The 23,854-nt window shown below is 38.6% G+C and overlaps 1 protein-coding gene across 3 annotated transcripts in view; it reads right to left on the bottom strand.

Moving 5' to 3' along the window:
* Window positions 1-23,854, bottom strand: part of SASS6 (SAS-6 centriolar assembly protein) — a 63,531-nt gene that overhangs the window by 16,991 nt on the left and 22,686 nt on the right. Inside the window, exons 5-12 of one of the 3 annotated variants that reach the window (XM_021090148.1) lie at window positions 21,457-21,628; window positions 20,595-20,660; window positions 19,031-19,150; window positions 4,480-4,671; window positions 1,069-1,263; window positions 876-965; window positions 623-802; window positions 201-282 (exon numbers count right to left, since the gene is read on the bottom strand). In XM_021090148.1, coding sequence (XP_020945807.1) covers window positions 201-282; window positions 623-802; window positions 876-965; window positions 1,069-1,263; window positions 4,480-4,671; window positions 19,031-19,150; window positions 20,595-20,660; window positions 21,457-21,628 — 1,097 coding nt within the window. The remainder of the gene's footprint in view (window positions 1-200; window positions 283-622; window positions 803-875; window positions 966-1,068; window positions 1,264-4,479; window positions 4,672-19,030; window positions 19,151-20,594; window positions 20,661-21,456; window positions 21,629-23,854) is intronic. The other 2 variants (XM_021090149.1, XM_021090150.1) reach the window with 2 other exon arrangements.

Below are 23,854 nucleotides of genomic sequence, written 5' to 3'. Positions count from 1 at the left end.
TTAAAAAAATGATGGTAACTTTTACAAGGTAGATGATATAATTTACTGCAGCAAAGACATTAAAATGGTATATTTAAAGCAGATTACTTGTATACAGCAGTATCTTGATTTACCTAGACTTATAAATTCAAATAAAACTTCTTTCCAGGTTAAGAATAAAATCACAAACCTCATTTACATAAAAAAGGTAAAATACTTACATTTTTCATTATTTTTTAGCAGCTGTTTGCTTTCTTCAAGCTTTTGAACTGTAGCTTCTAACTGTTCTTGTAATTTGCATACCTGAAATACATTAATCCTTATAGTAAGTATAATAAAGGCTAAAATAAAAACTGAAGAAATATATTATTAATTACTGTTAAATAAGAAAGGAATCAGTTCACTAATGTAGTAAATTATATATGATATAAGTACATATACACACTCTCAAGGTATTCGTAATGATAACTAACCTTAGATTGAAATAGGTCATTAAATTCTATTGATTTATAGCCATGTTCTTTTGAAAAAAAAAGCCAAAGCCATTCTCCAGTATAACAAAGTAGAAATTTTTAAAAATCCATGAGGAAATAATTATGCTTTGCAAACAGTCACACAAACAAGACTATAAAATATTAACTACCTCCTGTTCTTTAATTCGGAGAGTGTGTCCAACATCTTGTAATTCCTTTTGTTCCTTTTGTAATTTTTCTTCCTTCTCAGCCAAGAGTTTCTCTTGCTGAATAGTGACTGTATTCTTCAGTTTCAATTTACCCATTAAAGTCTTCAGATCCCCTTGTAACTTCTTGATAATTTCATTTGCCTATAAAAGAGCTTCATGTGTATATCTCCACATAATCCAATGAAATATTAATATTAAGTTTTTAAAAACAAACCTTAAGAAGTTCAGCTGATAATGATTTTATTGTAGCTTCCAATTTTCCTAGTTGTACCTGGTTTTTTTCACCATTTTCTTCTAAAGCCACCTGATAACACATTTTTTAAAAGATGAATAATTAGGAAATCTATTTAAGAAAATTATCATTTATAAATGTAATAGGAATTTCTTTAGAAAAGTTTTAAAAAGACCTTTTGTTCCTGAATTGTATCAAATGCTTCTTTTGTTCTTAAAACAAGCTGGTCCTTATCCTTGATTTCCTGTTCTAAAACAGCTACTTTTGTTTGTAGCTGATTAATATGCTTTTCTTTTTCATGGCATTCAGCATCTAGCGTAGAATTCTCTCTTCGCAAAGAGAGGACTTCTTGCTTAGCCCGCTGGAGCTCCTAGAGGAGGAAAAAAGATGTATTCTGAAAAGGGGAAGCTGGCTGGCCTGATGACTTATAATTAAGATATTTAAAATAGACGAAATGTCTTTAATAATTTTAAAGTTCTAGTACTGATGTTCTTTTAAAGAACATGAAGGTCTCTCTAAAGGTATACATAACTTGTAGATTTGGAATATAACTGTAAAATAAACTAACACCTAATTCAATCATATCAAGGGAAAATAAAACAACACTTATTTATAAATCACTATAACTTTTAAAAACTAGTAATGAGAATTTTCTGATGTCTTGAAATTTACAGTTAAAAAAAAGAAAAATCACTCAGGAGAGTTCCCTGAGGGTGTGGCAGGTTAAGGATCTGGCACTGTCACTGCTGTGGCTTTTGAGTTCGATCCCTGGCCCAGGAACTTCTGTATGGAGCAAGCATGGCCAAAAAAAAAAAAAAAATCATTTAGGTAATAAATGCTCATTACAACAGAATTTCACAATACATAAAATAAATAAATAAAAAGAAATCCTTATCATTCTACCATCTAAACAGTGATTCTCAATCTAGTCTGCACGCTGAAACCACCTGGGAAGCTTTCAAACAAACCTACTGATGCCTGGTACAGATTCTGATTTCAGCAGTGTGAGGTATGTCTGGAGTTCTCCAACTGATTCTAAGGGTAGCCAAGGGTGAGAGCCATGACCTAGAATTAACATTTTTCTCTCCTGCTTATCTATACAGACTTATTTTTTTTTAAAGCTCTTATAGTGCAGTTTTATAATTTGCCTTCATATAATATATTACAAGTATCATTCCATGTCAACAAATATGTTAACACTTCTGGATTCCCTTTTGGTTTACACTTGAAAGGAAAAACAAACGATAATTGGTAATTAAAAACAGATTATTGGGAGTTCCCATTGTGGTTAAGTGATAATGAGCCCAACTAGTATCCATGAGGACTCGGGTTCAATCCCTGGCCTCACTCAGTGGGCCGGGGATTTGGCATCGCTGTGATATGGCGTAGGTTGCAGACGCGCCTATGCTTTCACATTGCTGTGGCTGTGGTATAGGCCTGCAGCTGCAGCTCTGATTCAACCCCTAGCCTGGGAACCTCCATATGCTGTGGGTGCAGCCCTAAAAAAAGACAAGACAAAAAAAACAACAACAAAAAAACACCCCAGATCATTGGAGTGCCCTGGTGGCACAGTGGGTTAGGGATCCAGTATTATCACTACTGCGGCTCAGGTCCATCCCTGGCCTAGGAAGTGCCACATGCCTTGGGCCTGGCAAAAAAACAAAAAACCAGATTATCATACTAAGTGAAGTAAATCAGAACGAGAAAGATAAATACTACTATATATCACCTATATGTGGGATCTAAAATGACACAAATGAAAAAAAAAATTAATTAATTAAAAAAAGGAGTTCCCGTTGTGGCGCAGTGGTTAACGAATCCGACTAGGAACCATGAGGTTGCGGGTTCGGTCTCTGCCCTTGCTCAGTGGCTTAACGATCTGGCGTTGCCGTGAGCTGTGGTGTAGGTTGCAGACGCGGCTCGGATCCTGCGTTGCTGTGGCTCTGGCGTAGGCCAGTGGCTACAGCTCCGATTCGACCCCTAGCCTGGGAATCTCCATATGCCGCGGGAGCAGCTTAAGAAATAGCAAAAAAGACCAAAAAATAAATAAATAAATAAATAAATAAAAATAAAATGACACAAATGAACTTACTTAGCAAAGAGAAACAGACTCACAGACACAGAAGACAAACTTACGGTTACCAAAGCGGAAGAGGGGTGAGGGAGGGATAAATTAGGAGTTTGGGATCAGCAGATACAAACTACAATGTCTAAAATAGATAATCCTACTGTATAGCACAGGGAACTATATTCAATACCCTGTAATAAATCCAAATGGCAAAGAACATGAAAAAAAAAATAAAAATTAATTTTTAAAAAATCCAAGACTACATCACATCTCAATCAGTTATATCAGTCCAAACATTGCCAGTATACTAAAGTCCAATATGTAGGCTTTCTAGTTAGTTTTCAATTTTAACAAACACTTTACAAAATAATTTGTATTATGATACCACAGTGGTTTTAGAAGTACAGACTGCTATCAGACAGATACGAATACAAATCTTGGCTGTTCTATGTGACCCTGGGAATTACTTAATCTCACTAAATTTAGGTTCCCTCATTTGTAAAACAGATGTGACACTTCAAAAATTATTCCATCTTTACAAAAACTCTTACATAAACTGCTTAGCAGTTCAAAAGTTATTCCATCTTTACAAAAACTCTTACATAAACTGCTTAGCATACTGCCTAGCAAATGGTAAATAATAAATGGGAGTGGTTAATTTTAGGGCAGTAATGCCTAAAAGGTATAATTTAACATATTTAGGTAACAATACTCAGTTTAAAGAAGAAAGTTCCCAGGACTCATAATTTGCAAGTGTTACGCAAACTTTGGAACATTCTGATTACGTGAAAATCAACATAACAGTGCACAGTGTTTCTACACTGGCCAGTATCAGGGCTAAAACAGAAGAAACCGCATAGCATTATAATCAAGGATTCTCTATCCAATGCACTACGAAGGCTGAAATGTTTTACTAACTGGTGCGAAAGGTGAAGGGGGCAGGGAGGAAGCATGGAAGACGGCTAATTGCTGGGGCAGAATGCTATGAGCATCTGACTATATGACCAGTCAGGCTTTAGACGTTCTAAGCATAACATTCTGGTGAAATGGAGCTGAATGTCTCGTGAGCTAAAATAACACTGCTGCTCTCTCCTCACTCTTTTGCTTATTGGCTATGAAAACTGGGGCAAATTACTTAACTTTCCCGTGCCTTAGTTTCCTTATCTGTAAAATGGGGATAGTAACAGTACCTTCCTTAAAATAGTTATGAGAATTAAATGAGTTAATATATGCAAAAAATACATTAAATACACTGAAAACTCTGAGGGCTGTGTCACTGAGCTGTTCAAGACGCTAACTAAAAATATCCAGGTTTACCTCAGCTCTGTTCTGAATTAGCCCATTTTATTAGATTTCAGATTCTCAATTTTTTTGGTACTGACTGAACTGATTGCCCTAAGCTTACAAGAAATCCTTGCAAAGGATCCAGAAGAACACCACCTGCACAAGTAATAAAGTAACCACTTTAAATGTGATTTTAAAAGGGAGGGAAGAAAGACCAAATGCAATGTTCCATACCTCTTCAACACCAGACAGCTTTGTTTTAAGTTCTCTGATGGTGGAATCTCCTTTATATTTCCTTTCAGTCAGATCTTTATTAGCTGATTCTAACTCAGACAATCTGTTCTGTAGCTGCTGGATGTTTCGCTGATGGAGGATTTCTAAGTCTTTTTTCTGTTGTTCATGCTGCTGTTGGTACTGAACCTGTGCCTATTACATAATAAAACAAAGTACCAAAGTTCAAGGGAGAAAAAAAAAAAATACAAATATGAGAAGATTTGAAGAAAAAACAATCTTAATTATTCTTAAGAATTCCCTGTTTTTAAGAGGATTTATTTTCAATTATGGATTTTATCAAAAAGGGTGGTCCACAAAGGCAAATTTACTGCTATGATCTTGTTCATAATTTCTTCTACTCCTAAACCCACATGTTTAGAAGTAATAGTCTTCAAGGGAAGAATGACATATGATTAAGTGGGGAAAAAAAAGCAAAGTGTAAAATAATATATATAGCATGAATCTACTGGTGTGAAAAAAAAAATAAGCAGGTACATAAGGAACTTTAAGTATTTGCTTTATTTTCTTTCTTTCTTTTTTTTTTTTTTTTTTTTGGCTTTCTAGGGCTGCACATGTAGCATAAGAAGTTCCCAGGCTAGGGGAAGAATTGGAGCTGCAGCTACCGGCCTACACCACAGCCACAGCAATGTGAGATCCGAGCTGCATCTATGACCTACACCAGCTCATGGCAACGCCAGATCCCTGACCCACTGAGTGAGGCCAGGGATTGAACCCACATCCTCATGGATACTAGTGGGATTCATTTCCACTGGACCACAATGGGAACTCCCAGTATTTGCTTTAAACATTATAATATTTGAGTTTGCAACAGTCAGTATATATGTCTTCTAATGGAAAAAAAAAAACACCTAAACATGTAAAACTGACAAGGTGTTGCTCAGTCTCGCATTTTACCAACAATAAAATTTTAATACGGGAGTTCCTGTCGTGGCGCAGTGGTTAACCAATCCGACTAGGAACCATGAGGTTGTGGGTTCGGTCCCTGCCCCTGCTCAGTGGGTTAAAGGATCTGGTGTTGCCGTAAGCTGTGGTGTAGGTTGCAGACGCGGCTCGGATCCCACGTTGCTGTGGCTCTGGCATAGGTCGGTGGCTGCAGCTCCGATTGGACCCCTAGCCTGGGAACCTCCATACGCTGCAGGAGCGGCCCTAGAAAAGGCAAAAAGACAAAAAAAAAAAAATTTTTTAATACGGTGGTAACTCTGAAATCTCTGGTACCTGTTTGAATCATACTATAAATCTATCTTAATAATATGTTATTGGATTTGGAAAGCATTATTCTAAGAGAAATAACTCAGAAAGAGAAAGACAAATACAGTATGATATCACATATGTGGAATCTAAAAAATACAACAAATTAGCGAATAAAGCAAAAAAGCAGCAGACTCACAGATAAATGGAACCTAGTGGTCACTAGTGGGGAGAAAAAAGGGAGGGGCAATATAAGGGCAGAGGATAAGAAAGTTACTACCAAATTATGTAAAGTCGTGTGTGAAGTTTGTGAAAACTGTAAAGCACTATAGAATTTAAAGAATCTTTTAATAAAAAATAAATCTTAAGTAAAATCTGTTGATGAACACTATCAAATCCTAAATACATTTTAAAAATGAATATTTTTCTGATTATGAAAGTTATACATTCTCTTAGAGGCATAAAAGGAGTTCTATGGGGTGCAGTGGGTTAAGGATCCAGCACTGTCACTGGCAGAAATAAATCACAGGGAACGATAGCCAATCTCTTGGGATAATTATACCATGATGGGAGATAACATAAGCAAAGGTATGGATATTATATATATAGATATATAGATATATATACGCATTCTCTCTCTCTCTCTCTATATATATATATATATGAATGACTGGGTCACTTTGCTATGCAGCAGAAATTGGCACAGCATTGTAAATCAAGTATAATTTTCTTCAATGCCCCAAAATAAATAAAAGAAAAAAAAAAGAAGTCACAAATAACTGATAATCTCATCCAGGGAGTCAATCTAAATATTTTGGAATATTCCCATCCAGTCATTTGTATATTTGTACTGATTATTTCTCTCTCTCTTTCTGTCACACACACACAGAAAACAGTTAAATTTAACAAACTGAAGATGGGATTAAGATGACAGAATAGAAGGACTGGAGTTCACCTTCTCTCATAAAAACAACAGAATTATAACCAAATGCTGAACAACCTTCAACCAAATGGACTGGAAACTTTCAAAAAGATATCCTACTCCAGAAGACAAAGAGGAAGCCACATCAAGAGATAGGAGGGGTGATTAAATGATATAAGCAACCCCATACCTCCCGGGTGGGAAGCCCACAGACTAGAAAGTACTGTACCACAGAGACTCACCTACAGGAATTAGAGTTCTGAGCCCCACGTCAGGCCCTGATGCCTGGGGATCTGGCACTGGGAGAAAGAGCCCCCAGAGCATCTGGCATTGAAGGCCAGTGGGGCTTGTGCACAGAAACTCCACAGGACTGGGGGAAACAGAGACCCCATTCTTGAAAGCCGCATACAGGCTTTCATGTGCACTGGGTACTAGGGGAAAGCAGAGGCTGCATAGGAATCTGGGTTGGATCTAACTGCAGTTCTTAGAGGAGCTCATGGGAAAACAGGGGGTGACTGTGTTTCATTATGGGGGAAGGACATTGGAGGCAAAGGTCTCGGAAATATTCACCAGCATGTATTCTCTGGAGGTGGCCATTTTGGGAAAATCTGGCCCCACCCATCAGCACTAGGAAGTCCCAGGCCAAACAATAATGCAGGTGGGATCAAAGCCCCACCCATCAGTAAACAGGATGCCTAAAGACACCCCCCATGCACACAGTCCACCTCTAATCTCACCCAGAGACAAAGCGCCACCCACCAGAGGGATAGGAATCTGCTCCACCCAACCAGTAGGCAGGCACCAGTCCCTCCCAACAGGAAACCTACATTAAGGCCCCTGTACCAACCACAAGGAGGGCAGACACCAGAAGTAAGAGAGGCTACAACTCTACTGTCTGCAAAAAGGAGACCACAACAAAAACCTATAAAAACGAAAAGGCACAGAACTATAACTCAGATAAGGGAATAAGAAAAAAACCAAGAAAAACAGCTAATTGATCTGGAGATTATCAGCCTCTAGGAAAAAGACTTTAGACCGATGATGCTGATGATGATGCAAGACACTGGAGATGAACTGGAGGAAAGACTGATAATTTACGGAGTTCCCGTCATGGCACAGTGGTTAACGAATCTCACTAAGAACCATGAGGTTGCGGGTTCGGTCCCTGGCCTTGCTCAGTGGGTTAAAGGAGCTGGCGATGCTGTGAGCTGTGGTGTAGGTTAAAGATGCGGCTCGGATCCCACGTTGCTGTGACTCTGGCATAGGCTGGTGGCTACAGCTCCAATTAGACCCCTAGCATGGGAACCTCCATATGCCGCAGGAGTGGCCCAAGAAATGGCAAAAAGAAAAAAAAAAAAAAAAAAAAAAAAGACTGATAATTTATAGCAAACACTGAGCAAAGAAATATAAGATTTAAAACTTAAGCAAGCAGAGATGCAAAATACAATAACCGCAATAAAAAATTCATTAAAAGCAACCAACAGCAGAATACAGGAGGCAGAAGAACAAATAAGCAAGGTGAAGGACAGACTACTGGAAATCATGGATGTGGAACAGAAAAGAGAAAAAAGATTGTTAAAAAATGAACAGAGTCTAGGAGTTCCTGTTGTAGCACAGTGGTTAACGAATCCGACTAGGAACCATGAGGTTGCGGGTTCAATCCCTGGCCTCGCTGAGTGGGTTAAGGATCCTGTGTTGCCATGAGCTGTGGTGTAGGTCACAGACGCAACTCGGATCTGGTATTGCTGTGGCTCTGGCGTAGGCCAGAGGCTACAGCTCCAATTAGACCCCTAACCTGGGAACCTCCATATGCCGCAGGAAGCAGCCCCAGAAAAGGCAAAATACAAAAGCAAAGAAGACAGTCTAAGAGAACTCTGGGACAACGTTTAACACATCAACATCTGTATTATAGGGGTGCCAGAAGGAGAAGAGAGAGACAAAGGGACAGAAAAAATATCTGAAGAGATAACAGCCATAAACTTCCCTAACAGGAGAAAGGAATAGCTCACTCAAATCCAGGAAGCACAATGAGCACCATATAAAATAAACCCAAGGAGGAACACCCCGAGACACATTAATCAAACTGACCAAAATTAAAGACAAAGAGAGAATACTGAAAGCAACTAGGCAAAAGAAACAAATATACAAAGGAACCCCAAAAAGGTTAGCAGCAGATTTTTCAGCAGAAACTCTACAGACGAGAAGGGAGTGGGACAATATACTTAAAAGTGATGAAAGGAAAAACCTCCAAAAGAGATTCTCTACCCAGCAAGGCTCTCATTCAGATTTGGAGAAGAAATCAAAAGCTTTACAGATAGGCAAAAGCTAAGAGAATTCAGCAACACTAAACCAGCCTTACAACAAATACTAAAGGAACTTCTCTAGGCAGAAAAGGCCACAACTAGCAACAAAAATACCACAAATGACAAGGCTCACCAGTAAAGGTATATATACAGTAAAGGAAGGAAATCATCCACGCACAAATATACTATCAAAATCAGGAATCATGAGAAGAAGAGGGTACAAATGCGGGACACTGGAGATGCACTTGCAATTAAGAGACCGACATCTTAAAGCAACCTTGTATTTATATAGATTCCTTTATCAAAGCTTCAGGGTAACAGCAAACCAAAAAACTACAATTGATACACAAACAAATAAGGAAAATCGATTCAAATACAACACTAAAGATAGTCATCAAACCAGAAGAGAGAACAAGAGAAGGAAAGAAAAAAGAGCAACAAAAACAAATCCAAAACAATTGATAAAATGGCAGTAAGAACATACGCATTAATAACTGTCTTAAATGTTGATGGACTAAATGCCCCAACCAAAAGACAGAGACTGGCTGAATGGAAACAAAAACAAGACCCATATATATGCTGTCTTCAAGAGACCCACTTCACTTCTAGGGACACATACAAATTGAAAGCCAGAGGATGAAAGAAAATATTCCATGCAAACGGGAAAAAGAAAGCTGGAGTAGCAATATTCATATCAGACAAAACAGATCATAAAGAATATTATAAAGACAAAAAAGGACATTACATAATGATCAAAGGATTGATCCAAGAAGAAGATATAACACTTATAAATATATATGCACCCAACATAAGACCACCTCAATGTATAAGGCAATTGCTACAACCTTAAAAGGAGAAATTGACAAAAACACAATAATAGCAGGGGAATTTAACACTGCACTTACAGCAATGGACAGATCATCCAGGCAGAAAATCAATAAGAAAACACAAGCCCTGAATGAAGCATTAGACCAGATGGACTTAATAGATATTTAAAGGACATTCCATCCAAAAGCAAAAAGAATACACATTCTTCTCAAGTGCACACAGAACATTCTCTAGGACTGATCACATTCTGGGCCACAAATCAAGCCTCAGTAACTTTAAGAAAATTGAAATCACATCAAGCATCTTTCCCAACCACAATGCTATATGACTGGAAATCAACAACAAGAAAAAAACTGCAAAAAAACCAAACACGTGTAGACTAAACAACATGCTACTTAACAACCAATGGATCACTGAAGAAATCAAAGAGGATATTGAACAATACCTAGAACCAAATGACAACAAAGATATGACACTCCAAAACCTATGGGATGCAGCAAAAGCCGTCCTAAGAGGACCATTTATAGCAATACAAGCCCACCTCAGGAAACAAGAAAAAGCTCAAATAAACAACCTAACTTTACATCTAGAGCAGCTCGAGAGAGAAGAACAGACAAGACCTAAAGTTAGCAGAAGGAAAGAAATCATAAAGGTCAGAGCAGAAATCAATGAAATAGAAACGAAGAAAACCTCAGAAAAGATCAATGAAACAAATGAAAAGCTGGTTCTTTGAAAAGATCAACAAAATTGATAAACCCTTAGACAGACTATTCAAGAAAAAGAGAGAGGACTCAAATCAATAAAATTAGAAATGAAAAAGGAGAAGTTACAATGGACATGACAGAAACACAAAGGATCATAAGAGACGACTACATGCAACCATATGCCAATAAAATGGACAACCTAGAAGAAATGGACAAATTCTTAGAAAAGTACAACCTTCCAAGACTAAACCAACATGAAATAGAAAAGACAAACAGACCAATCACAATGACTGAAATTGAAACTGTGATTTAAAAACTTCCAACAAACAAAAGTCCAGGACCGGATGGCTTCAAAGGCAAATTCTATCAAACATTTAGAGAAGAGCTAACACCTATCCTTTCTGAAACTATTCCAAAAAATCACAGAGGAAGGAACACTCCCAAACCCTCATACACTGTGGTGGGAATGTAAATTGGTGCAACCACTGTGGAAAACAGTATGGAGATTCCTCAGAAAACTAAAATAAAATTACCATTTGACCCAGCAATCCCACTCCTCGGCATCTCTCCAGAGAAATCCATGACCGGAAAAGACCCATGTACTCTGATGTTCATGGCAGCACTATTTGCAATAGCCAAGACATGGAAACAACCTAAATGCACATCAACAGAGGAGTAGATAAACAAGATGTGGTATATATACACAATGGAATATTACTCATCCATTGAAAAAAAAAAAATACCGGCATTTTTAGCAACATGAATTGACCTAGAAGTTATCATGCTAAGTGAAGTCAGTCAGACAGTGAGACAGCAACATCATATGCTATCACTGACACGTGGAATCTGAAAAAAGGACAGAATGAACTTCTTTGCAGAACAGATACTGACTCACAGGCTTTAAAAAACTTGTTTTCCAAATGAGACAGGTTGTGGGGTAGGGGTATGCACTGGGGATTTGGGACGTAAATGCTACAAAACTGGGTTGTTATGATCACTGTATATAACTATAAATGTAATAAAAATCACTGAGTAATTAAAAAAAAAAATTTAACAGGCGTTCCCATCGTGATGTAGCAGAAACGAATCCGACTAGGAATCATGAGGTTATGGGTTCGATCTCTAGCCTTGCTCAGGGGGTTAAGGATCCAGTGTTGCCATGAGCTGTGGTGTAGGTCACAGACGAGGCTTGGATATGGCATTGCTGTGGCTCTGGCGTAGGCCAGCGGCGACAACTCCAACTGGACCCTTAGCCTGGGAACCCTCATATGCCGCAGGAGCAGCCCTAGAAAAGGCAAAAAGACACCTCCCCCCCCAAAAAAAGAAAAAAAACTTTGGGAATTTTACATGACTACTTTAGGAATTCCCTCATTTTTGGAAAATTGAAACTGAGAGGAGAAAACAAAAGAGATAAAATAGGAAAGCATCCATATAAAACTGAAAATGCAACTTTGGAAGAAAACGCTGAAGAAGCAATCAAGAAAAAAAGTGAGGGAGTTCCCGTCGTGGCGCAGTGGTTAACGAATCTGACTAGGAACCATGAGATTGTGGGTTCGATCCCTGCCCTTGCTCAGTGGGTTAATGATCTGGCGTTGCTGTGAGCTGGTGTAGGTCGCAGACGTGGCTCGGATCCCGCGTTGCTGTGGCTCTGGCGTAGGCCAGCAGCTACAGCTCCGATTAGACCCCTAGCCTGGGAACTTACATATGCCCTGGGAGCGGCCCAAGAAATGGCAAAAAGACAAAAAAAAAAAAAAAAAAAAAAAAAGACAGAAAGAAAAGAAAAAAAGTGAGCAAACTGGTAAAGATGCTACCTATAACTGTCTAAGAGGGTAATCAAACACACTGAAGGCAACAGAGAACCAAAGGCTGTAAAAATTAAGAACTGGCTTTATCCCCAAGAGTAGACTTTTGGAGTTTTTGTCCTAAAAAAAGTGTAATGGAGAGAATCATATTTACATTTTCTACTTTATTTTCAGGTGACTAAAATCTTAAAATCATTGCCCTACAGAATATATATATCAGAAGGAAGAGAAGAGTGGCTTGTCTGATTTTAGTCTCAAAGGACATATTCACAATCCTATTAAAAATGCAGTAATGAAAGCAAACAAATCTTTCAAACAAAGGGCGGTAAGGGAAGAAAACAAATCCTTAAGTATGTTACAAACAAACATACTTACGATGAGCCTTTTAGAACCTAACTTGTTTGAAAATAGAGCCAAAAACGTTTAGTGAACCAAAATTCTGAAACTTGGGGTGAGGGAAACAGTGTAGAACTGATTCATTAAATAAAAAAAAAGACAAAACGAATCATGAACATAAGGGAAATGGTATGAAGATTTGAAAAATTATAAAACAACATGTCTGATATTTTACTATTACACTTAAAACACAAAGATCAAATACATCGCTTTTTAAGAAAATATAAACTAACTCGAGAAAAAAACAGAAAATCTAAACAAATCAATAATCATGAAAGAAATGGGAAAAGAACCTGAGAAATTCCTTGAAAAAGCATCAGACCAAAGTGGTAAGAGGAAAATTCTATCAGGCCTTCAAGGAAAAGATAAACTCCTCATTATCTGACTGTTCCAAAGCATCAAGGAAACCAGAAAATGGAGTTCCCATCATGGCTCAGTGGCTAAGGAACCCGACTAGGAACCATGAGGATGTGGGTTTTATCCCTGGCCTCGCTCAGTGGGTTAACGATCCGGCGTTGCCGTGAGCTGTGGTGTAGGCCAGCAGTTCTAGCTTCAATTAGACCCCTAGCCTGAGAACCTCCATATGCCGTGAGTGCAGCCTTAGAAAAGACAACAAGACCGAAAAAAAAAAAAAAAAAAAAGAAAATGTTCTCACACCTTTCATGATGCTAGCGTAATTCTAATACCATAGCCCAAAACCCGTAATTTTAATTAACAGGCTGACACAGTGTTCAGGAAAATGGTAATCTTAGACCTTTCTCACCTACAAATAAATATACAAATGCCCTAAACTAAATATGAGCAGACTGATACAAGAGGATATTAAAAATCTCTTTGACTAAGTATTATTCAATGAATTCAAAGATAGCTCATTTGGAAATCTATTGTTATCATTACTACATTATTAAAGTGAAAAAAAATGTTATGATTATTTGATTAAATCCCAAAAAGTCATTTCACCTGACTTACACTTTTTGGAAGCCAGACAGAAGAAAACTTTCTCAAATGCAGAGTAAAAAACATACCTAATAAAGAGATATTTTAGGAGTTCCCATCGTGGCACAGTGGTTAACAAATCCAACTAGGAACCATGAGGTTTCGGGTTCGATCCCTGGCCTTGCTCAATGGGTTAAGGATCTGGCGTTGCTGTGAGCTGTGGTGTAGGCCAGCAGCTGCAGCTCCAATTAGACCTCTAGCCTGGGAACCTCCATATGCTGCGGGAGTGGCTCAAGAAAAGGCAAAAAGACAAAAAAAAAAAGAGAGAGATTTTAGTTATCTATAAAAAAGACTGGAACAAGATACAATTCCTCTATTATTTATTACTTTTCTGTATAAGAAAAGAAGACCTAAGTCTTACGAAGAGATAAATTACCATTTTCTATAGTTTACATACATATCTGAAGAGCTCTCACTGTGGCTCAGTAGGTTAAGGACCCAACGTGGTCTCCATGTGGATGCAGGTTCGATCCCTGGCCTTGCCTCAAGCTGTTGCTAGGTCACAGATGTGGTTTACATCCAGTACTGCCTTGGCTGTGGCAGCTGCAACTCCAAGTCAACCTCTAGCCTGGGAACTTCCATATGCAACAAGTGCAGCCATAAAAAGAAAAAAACGGGAGGTCTTGCTGTGGCACAATGGGATTAGCAGTGTCTTGGGAGCGTTACATCCCCGGCCCGGCACAATGGGTTAAGGATCCAATACTGCTGCAGCTGCAGCTTAGGTCATGAATGCAGCTTAGATCTGATCCCTGGTCCAGGAACTCCATATGCCATAGGGCAGGCAAATATGAAACAACAACAACAAAAATCTACCTGAAAAGCCTAAAACAATCAATTCCAAAACTACTAGAATATGCAAATTAAACTGCAAATATGTAAACATAACCTAGAGTTAACATGAATGACTGTAATACACAATGATAATAAACACTAAGAAATGATCACAGTGGCTGGGTATATAGATGGTCCTATTTATGGAGCAAAAACCTGTAAAACCTCTAGGCAAAAACATTTAACAAGGGTTCCTGCTGTGGCTTGGTACGTTAAGAACCCGACATAATATCCACGAGAATGCAGGTTCAATTCCTGGCACTGCTCAGTGGGTTGGGGATCCGGCTTTGCCACAAGCTGTGCCATAGGTCACAGATGTGGCTCAGATCCAGTGTTGCTGTGTCTGTGGCATAGGCTGGCAACAGCAACTCAGATCTGAACCCTAGTCCAGGAACCTCCATATACTGAAGGTATGGCCATAAAAAGAAAAATTTAACAAAAACTGCCAAAGAAAAAAGGAAAAGAGGGAAATAAACAGTAAACTATGAGCTTGCTTTAAACAAATATGACCTGAATAAATGAAGAGATATTTCTCCCCACTGAACAAGAGAATTCCAAAGATATCAGTTCTTCCCAGCAGTCCAGAAGCGAGACCAAATAAAGAAATTTAATGTATCTTAAAAGCTGCATTTTATTTACTTATTTATTTGGTCTTTTTGGGGCCACACCCACGGCATATGGAGATTCCCAGGCTAGGGGTCGAAACGGAGCTGTAGCTGCCAGCCTACACCACAGCCACAGCAACATGGGATCCAAGCCACGTCTATGTCCTGTACCACAGCTCACAGCAATGCCAGAGTCCCAACCCACTGAGCAAGACCAGGGATCGAACCCACATCCTCATGGACACTAGTAGGGTTCATTAACACAAAGCCACATCGGGAACTCCTTAAAGTGTGTATTTTATTTTATTTTATTTTTTTGGTCTTTTTGCCTTTTCTAGGGCCGCTCCTGCAGCATATGGAGGCTCCCAGGCTAGGGGTTGAATCAGAGCTGTAGCCACCTGCCTACGCCAGAGCCACAGCAACACGGGATCCGAGCTGCGTCTGCAACCTACACCTCAGCTCACGGCAAATGCCGGGTCCTTAACCCACTGAGCAAGGCCAGGGAACGAACCCACAACCTCATGGTTCCTAGTCAGATTTGTTAACCACTGCGCCACGACGGGAACTCCTAAAGTGTGTATTTTAAATCACTGGGCACCATATGGTATCATAACAAGTCAGTGACGATATGTCAAAAAAATTCCATCTCAGTATTATACTCCATAAAATATATTCCAAACAGATTAATGAGTTAAATTCAAGAAGAAAACATTATTAGAAAGGAATACTGGAGAATATCTTCTTAATCTTGGGTGGGCAAAGGCTTCCATAAAATGAGGCATTAACCCATAAAGACAGAGATTGACAAAGTGGATAACAAATAAAAAAGAGCTACATATGGCGAGAGACATAAATGCAAATGCATATTGTGTATGTTATAATATACATAGTAGGTAAAGATATAATATTCTTACTTTACACCAGAAATGAAAAGGCAAGCCACAGACAGAAAATATTTATAATACATATATCTGACAAAGGACTCATGCCCAGAATACACAAAGAGCTCCTACAGATCAGTAAGAAAAATACTAACTGCACGTTAAAAAATGTGTGAAAGACTCAAATAGGCCTTTCACAAGAGGATATCCAAAGTCAATATGCCTATGAAAAAGGGGTCATTATCATGAGGTACTACTATACACACCACAGAATGGCATCGTGAACTGATACATCCACTTTGTGAAACTGTTTCATGGGTTCTACTAAAGCTAAACAAACGCCTACACTAGAACCTAGCCATTCCAATCCTAAATATATACCCAACGAAAAAGATAACATATGTTTTTTGGGTTTTTGGTTTTTTTTTTTGTCTTTTTGTCTTTTTGCCTTTTCTAGGACCATTCCCACGGCATATAGAGGTTCCCAGGCTAGGGGTCTAATCGGAGCTGCAGCCGCTGGCCTACACCAGAGCCACAGCAACGCCAGATCTGAGCCGCATCTGTGACCTACACCACAGCTCACAGCAATGCCGAATCCTTAACCCACTGAGCAAGGCCAGGGATTGAACCCGCAACCTCATGGTTCCTAGTCGGATTCTTTAACCACTGCGCCACCAAGGAACTCCATGAGTACATATGTTTACAAAAGACAAGTACAACAAAGTTCCTAACAGTTTCATTAGTAATAGCAAAATGTCAGAAATAATTCAAATGCATGCCAAGAAGAAAACAGATAAATTTTAGTAGAATCATATAATAGAATCCTACACAACAACAAAAAAACACAAGAAATAACTGAATCTCAGAGATATTATGCTGAGTGAAGGAAGCCACACAAGTTCATGCTGCATTAGTCCACTTATATGAAGTTTGAGAACTGGCAAAACTCATCTATGGCTCAGTGGAAATGAACCCGACTAGCATCCATGGGGATGTGATTCGACCCCTAGCCTTGCTCAGAGGGTTAAGGATCCAGCATTCCCATGAGCTGTGGTATAGGTCACAGATACAGCTTGAATCTCAAGTTGCTGTGGCTGTGGTATATAGGCCAGCAGCTGCAGCTCCAATTTAATCCCTAGCCTGAGAACTTCCATATGCTGCATATGCAGCCCTAAAAAAAATAAATAAATAAAGATAGAAGTCTTAAGAGTGACAGGCCTCCTGTGGAAGTAGGAAATGCATTGGGAAGGTGCACAAGAGAACCTAGATGCGTGGTATAATTTTCTGAATCTTAATTTGATTGAAAGTACACATAAATTATCATTCTGTACCCTTAAATGCAAACATCTGGCAGAGTGCAGAAATAAAATTTAATATTAAGGAATAATATTAAAGAAAATAACATGATATAAAAGGTATAAAATAAATCTATACTACAAAGCAATAGAAAATGATAATTACACAGAAAAAGTAAGATAAAGATATTAAAAAATAATCCACAGAAGAAATGTAAGTAGCCAAAAGTCCTATAAAAGATACTTATCTTCTTTAAAAATACAAGAAATATAAATTAAAACTATTATCAGTATAACAGATATTAAGGTTAATAATACTATCAGGAATATAGGGAACCAAGTACAGTCAGAAACCACCTTTGAGATTCCATTTGATACAATCTTTTTTCCATTTGGTCTGCAATACCCATTAATATTTTATATGGGTATATTGAAATCTCACTTCTAGGAACAAAAATGTTCATGGCAGGAGTTTCCATCATGGCTCAATGGAAACGACTCTGACTAGCATCCATGAGGACGCAGGTTCGATCTCCAGCCTCGACCAGTGGGTTGAGGATCTGGCGTCGCTGTGAGCTATGGTGTAGGTTGCAGATACGGCTCAGATCTGGCGTTGCTGTGGCTGTGGTGTAGGTGGGCAGCTGCAACTTCAATTGGACCCCTAACCTGGGAATCTCCATATGCTCCGAGCATGGACCTAAAATAAGAAAGATTAAAAAAAAAAAAAAAAAAGAGGTTCAGTGTTCACTGCAGCATTATTTGCAATAAACAAAATTTGAATAAATGTCCACCAGTTGAGTAAGTACTTAAAAAAATTTTTTTAGAGTTCCCACTGTGGCTCAGCAGAAACAAACTCAACTAGTATCCATGAGGATGAGGGTTTGATCCCTGGCCCCACTCAGTGAGTTAAGGATCTGGCATTGCTGTGAGCTGAGGTGTAGGCTGCAGACGCAGCTCGGATCTGGCATTGCTATGGCTGTGCTATAGCCCAGCAGATTCAGGTCCAATTGAATCCCTAGCCTAGGAATTTCCACATGCTGCATGTGTGGCCCTAAATAAATAAATGAATAATTTGTTATGTTCAAAAACTGAACTCTATGCAGGCACTTCTAAACTGATAAAAAATGAAACCTGTGATAACCATGTTAGGTGAAGAAAAGTTACACTCAAAACATCAAGACCTCATTAGCTTAGGACAAAACCCAAACTCAGATGTACATATCTCCAAATTTACGTATTTCTAAATTTCTAAATATAAACTATTTATAAATTACATATTATTTACATATATAGAGAAAAGTCTGGAAAAACAAGTAACAAAATGTTTATAGGAATTCCCATTGTGGCTCAGTGGGTTATGAACTTGACTAATATCCATGAGGATGCAGGTTCAATCCCTGGCCTTGCTCAGTGGGTTAGGGATCTGGTTTTGTCATGAGCTGTGATGTAGATTGCAGATGCAGCTTGGATCCCACATTTCTGTGGCTGTGGTGTAGGCTGGCAGCTGCGGCTCTGACTCAATCCCTAGACTGGGAACTTCCATAAGCCATGGGTACACCCTAAAAAAAAAAAAAGTTTATAAATTATCTCTAGGTAGTAAGACTTCTAAGGAGAGATTTAATTTTTATATACTTCTGCACTGTTTGAAAATTCTGAAGCAAGCAAATGTTATTTTTATAATTAACAAAATGACTAACAGCAGTAACAAAATATTTTTCTAGTTTTTTTAAATGTTCATACCTGCAAAGCTTTTTCCTTCTCATTTGTCAGTTCCTGAGAATGCTTATTTGACAATGTTGCTGTGTGTGATGCCCATTCATTCCGTAACTTATCTAATTCTTGAATTTTTTCCGATAGTGTCTGTGTAACAGTTGAATACAAAATATTAAAACGTTTGAATATGTTGTTAGACTGGAACCTGGCAATATTTGCAAAGGATACTGAAGAAAATGGAATTATAGCTTTTTAAGACACAGCAAAGCCTTTTCTTACATAGATTTTTTGAACTTGAAGACCTCAACAATATTAAACAACACAGGTTTGAAATGCACTGGTATACTCATACTCAGATTTTTTCCAATAAATACAGATTACAGTACTAAAAAAATTCACAGTTGGTTGAATCTGAGGATGTGGATCCAGATATGGAGGCCTGACTATAAAGTTATACATGGATTTTTCAACCGTAATGCTGAAGAACAACAGGGGGCCAAGGCCCCCTAACCCCTGTTGTATCAAGGGTCAACCCATTTACTTACACACCTAAAACTTAGTAACACAGGTTCCCAAGATGGGCCATGTGGAGCAGGACAATTTTCTACCTGAAGCCACACAGCTTATCAGATAATTTGGTCCTCAGTTTTTAGGAGTAGATATGACTGAAATGATGATAAGCCTACCAGAGAAATTAATTCTGGACTTAACATAAGAAAGGAAGGGAAAGATTTAGAAGAAAGGAACTGAAAAACCATTTGACAAGAGGAATGAGGTGAATAAAAGAGAAGGATGTGACAGATACTATACATTACCTTACTTACTGAAGATTTGGAGATTATGTCATAATTGAGGATAAGAGAAATGTTTGGATAATATCAAATGTCAAGGAGTTCCCGTCGTGGCGCAGTGGTTAACGAATCCGACTAGGAACCATGAGGTTGCGGGTTCGGTCCCTGCCCTTGCTCAGTGGGTTAACGATCCGGCGTTGCCGTGAGCTGTGGTGTAGGTTGCAGACGCGGCTTGGATCCCGAGTTGCTGTGGTTCTGGCGTAGGCCAGTGACTACAGCTCCGATTTGACCCCTAGCCTGGGAACCTCCATATGCCGCGGGAGCGGCCCAAAGAAATAGCAAAAAGACCAAAAAAAAAATGACAAGAAGAAAAAGCATCAGGGAGTTCCTGTTTTGACGCAGCTGAAATGAATCCGACTGGCATCCATGAGGAGACAGGTTCAATCCCTGGCCTCGCTCAGTGGGTTAAGGATCCAGTGTTGCCATGAGCTAAGGTACAGGTCGAAGACAAGGCTTGCATCTCCTGTGGCTGTGGCGTAGGCAGGCAGCTGATATGACCCCTAGCCTGGGAACTTCCATAAGCCTCGGTTACGGCCCTAAAAAAGCAAAAAAAAAAAAGAAAAGACGACGAAAAAGCAACAGAGTAAGACATTAATTGGTAGGGGAAAGTGGCAAAAAGGAGAGGGAATTCAATGTGGCATGCTTTGAAAAAAAACATACAAAAGCCTAGATTTGATATAAGAAGCAATTCATAGACCATGTCTGGATGGCTTACAAAGACAAAATGAAATCTGAATTACCTTTTGTGTGAAATTCAGTTGCCTGGTAACATCATCTAGTGTTTGTGTTAATGATGATTTTTCTTCCTATTTATAAAAATAATAAAATCAAGCAGTTACAATTTAATTTAATCATCTGTATCTACCCAAAGTGTAACACAGTACAGCATCAGTGTCACCCTGGAAGTTTGTCAGAAATGCAGAATCTCAGGCTCTACCTCAGATCTTCTGAGTTAAAATATGCACAAGCAGGATCCCTAGATTTTCCTAACCATTAAATTTTCAGATGCAGTAATCCATAGCATTTGACTAAAAAGACTTTCTGAAAACTCTTAAGAGGCATCCCAATGTCATTTCCTTGTGCCATGTACCTCATATAATTATAGAGGACTTTGTAATCTTCAAGACACTTCTGTATATCTTATCTCATTTAAGATAGACTAAGAGTTCCCTGGTGGCCTAGCAGGGTATGGATCTGGCATTGTCACTGCTGTGGGTTCGATCTGTGGCCTGGGAACTTCTGCACGCTGCAGGTACAGCCAAAAATACATAATACATATAGGCTAGATAGGGTAGATATTTCCATATATATCTTCCAACCGATAAAACCAAGACACCAAGAGTTTTAGTAACCTGTTCAAGCTCACAGAAAATTAGTAAAATCCCTGGGATCTAAATTTCTCAGTTCCTGGTCCAGTTCTATCCTGCTGCGCCTTGACTAAAACAATAAAATAAAATAGTCATTATATGTTATAAAAATTTCCTGGACATCTTTAAAAACCTTTATTCTGAAAATAAAATCTAATAGCAATATAGCTTTTCAGTGGTTTATCAGAGAACTTTGGGATTTATTTTTAAAGAATAACTTAAATTTAAATCTTACCTTGCTACATTTCAAACAGTCTGCTAGAAACTTCTTTATTTCCACATCACTTCCAGGTAAAAGTTTTAGTGAGAGGTGTGTAAGATGCTTAAAAGGATTTGTCTCTACCACATTTAAAAAGGCAGGTGAGTTATCCAAAATAGCTTCTGGAGAAACTAACTGTAGCAAAAACCTTTAAAAAGAAAGTGTCACATTACACATTTATGAAACAGTGAAGCTCTTCCCTTGAATCATGAGCTCCACTGGATCACCAATAATTAGAAGAATCAGAAAAGGAGGCAAACTAGAATCATAGAAGTTAATATGAAATGACTCCCAATGGTAAAATTGGATTAACTGTTGTTAATAGTAAAATGGATATTTATCTATTGATTGAACACAGTGAACATAAATAAATGTCCATGAGTTCACGAGGAGAAAGATAAAGCAAAAGACTAAACACAAAAATAAACCAAAACCCCACTGAAAAATCACAAAAGTAACTACAGTAACAAGTCCTTACTTCGAAAATTGACAATTTAAAAGAATTGAGAACTTATCCTTTCCCATATGAAATTTCAGAGTAATCAAATAGATCTAACTTATGAAGGAAAGTTCTCCTTTATAGAAGAATTACATCTAATAAATACAGAAAGAATGATGGAACTAGGAAAGCATAATTCTGTAGTTCCTAATGAAATAACTGATTCAAACAATCATCAATTTTTTTTTTTTTTTTTGGTCTTTTTGCCATTTCTTGGGCTACTCCCGTGGCATATGGAGGCTCCCAGGCTAGGGGTCTAATCGGAGCTGTAGCCACCGGCCTACATCACAGCCACAGCAACGCGGGATCCGAGCCGCGTCTGCAACCTACACCATAGCTCAGGGCAACGCCAGACCCTTAACCCACTGAGGAAGGGCAGGGATCAAACCCGCAACCTCATGGTTCCTACTCGGATTTGTTAACTACTATGCCAGGACGGGAAATCCCAAACAATCATCAATTAATGAAACTTACAGATATAAGGTTGGGGAACTTTATAATGAAAGGATCAGGTGTTAGCACTACATGAATATGGATATTCACACACACAAATCTGACTCTTTCCTTTTGCCAAGTTCATTACAAAAACATACACTCGAGATGCATTTAGAATGGATAAACAACAAGGTCCTACTGTATAGGACAAGGAACAGTATTCAATCTCCTGAGATAGACCATGATGGAAAATGACATTAAAAAAAATACAGGAGTTCCTGCTGTGGCACAGAAGGTTAAGGATCTGGTCTTGTCCCTGTGGCAGCACAGGTTTGATTCCCGGGTCAGGAACACCCATACACCATGGGTATGGGAAAAAAAGAGAATGTATATGTGTATACCTGAGTCACTTTGCTGTATAGCAGAAATTGGCTTGCTATAAATCAACTATACTTTAATAATAAATTAAAAATATATATTTATATATATACTTGAACACTAATAAACTAACAAAGGAAACAACCCCATTTACAACTGCACCAAAAAGAAGAAAATTTCTAGGTAGGAAATCAACCTAATTAGCTAAAAGACTTGTACTCAGAAAACTACAAGACAGTGATAAAAGGAACTAAAGACATACAAACAGAAAGATATACCGTGTTCATGGATTGGAAGAATTAATATGATTTAAATGACTATACTACCCATGGCAATTTATAGATTCAATGCAATTCCTGTCAAAATACCAATGGCATTTTTCACAAAACTAGAACAACTTTTCTTTCATCTTTTTTTTAGGGCTGTTATCTGTGGCATATGGAAGTTCCTAGGCTAGGGGTTGAATTGGAGCTGCAGCTGCCAGCCTATGCCACAGCACAGCAACACCCAGATCTGAGCGGCATCTGCAACCTATGCTGCAGCTTGCGGCAACACTGGATCCATAACCCACTAAGCAAGCTCAGGGATCAAACCTCTATCTCCATGGATACTAGTCGGGTTCTTAACCTGCTAAGCCACAACAGGAATTCTGAGAGCAGCTAATTTTAAAATTTACATGGAAAACCAAAAGACCCCAAATAGCCAAAACAGTCTCTCTTTTTTTGGGTCTTTTGTTCTTTTAGGGCCACACCCATGGCATGTAGAGGTTCCTAGGCTAGGGGTCAAATCAGAGCTGTAGCCGCCAGCCTACACCAGAGCCACAGCAACACCAGATCCAAATCAGGTCTGCAACCTACACCACAGCTCATGGCAATGCTGGATCCTTAACCCACTGAGCGAAGCCGGGGATCGAACCCGCAACCTCATGGTTCCCAGTCGGATTCGTTTCCACTGTGCCACAACAGGAACTCCACCAAAACAGTCTTAAGAAAAAAAAAAAAAAAAAACAGTTGGAGGAATCATGCCCCCTAACGTCACTCTACACCACAAAGCTACAATAAT

This window comes from Sus scrofa, chromosome 4, assembly GCF_000003025.6.
Source record: "Sus scrofa isolate TJ Tabasco breed Duroc chromosome 4, Sscrofa11.1, whole genome shotgun sequence".
NCBI lineage: Eukaryota > Metazoa > Chordata > Mammalia > Artiodactyla > Suidae > Sus > Sus scrofa.
This window is presented reverse-complemented; position numbering and strand designations above follow the sequence as displayed.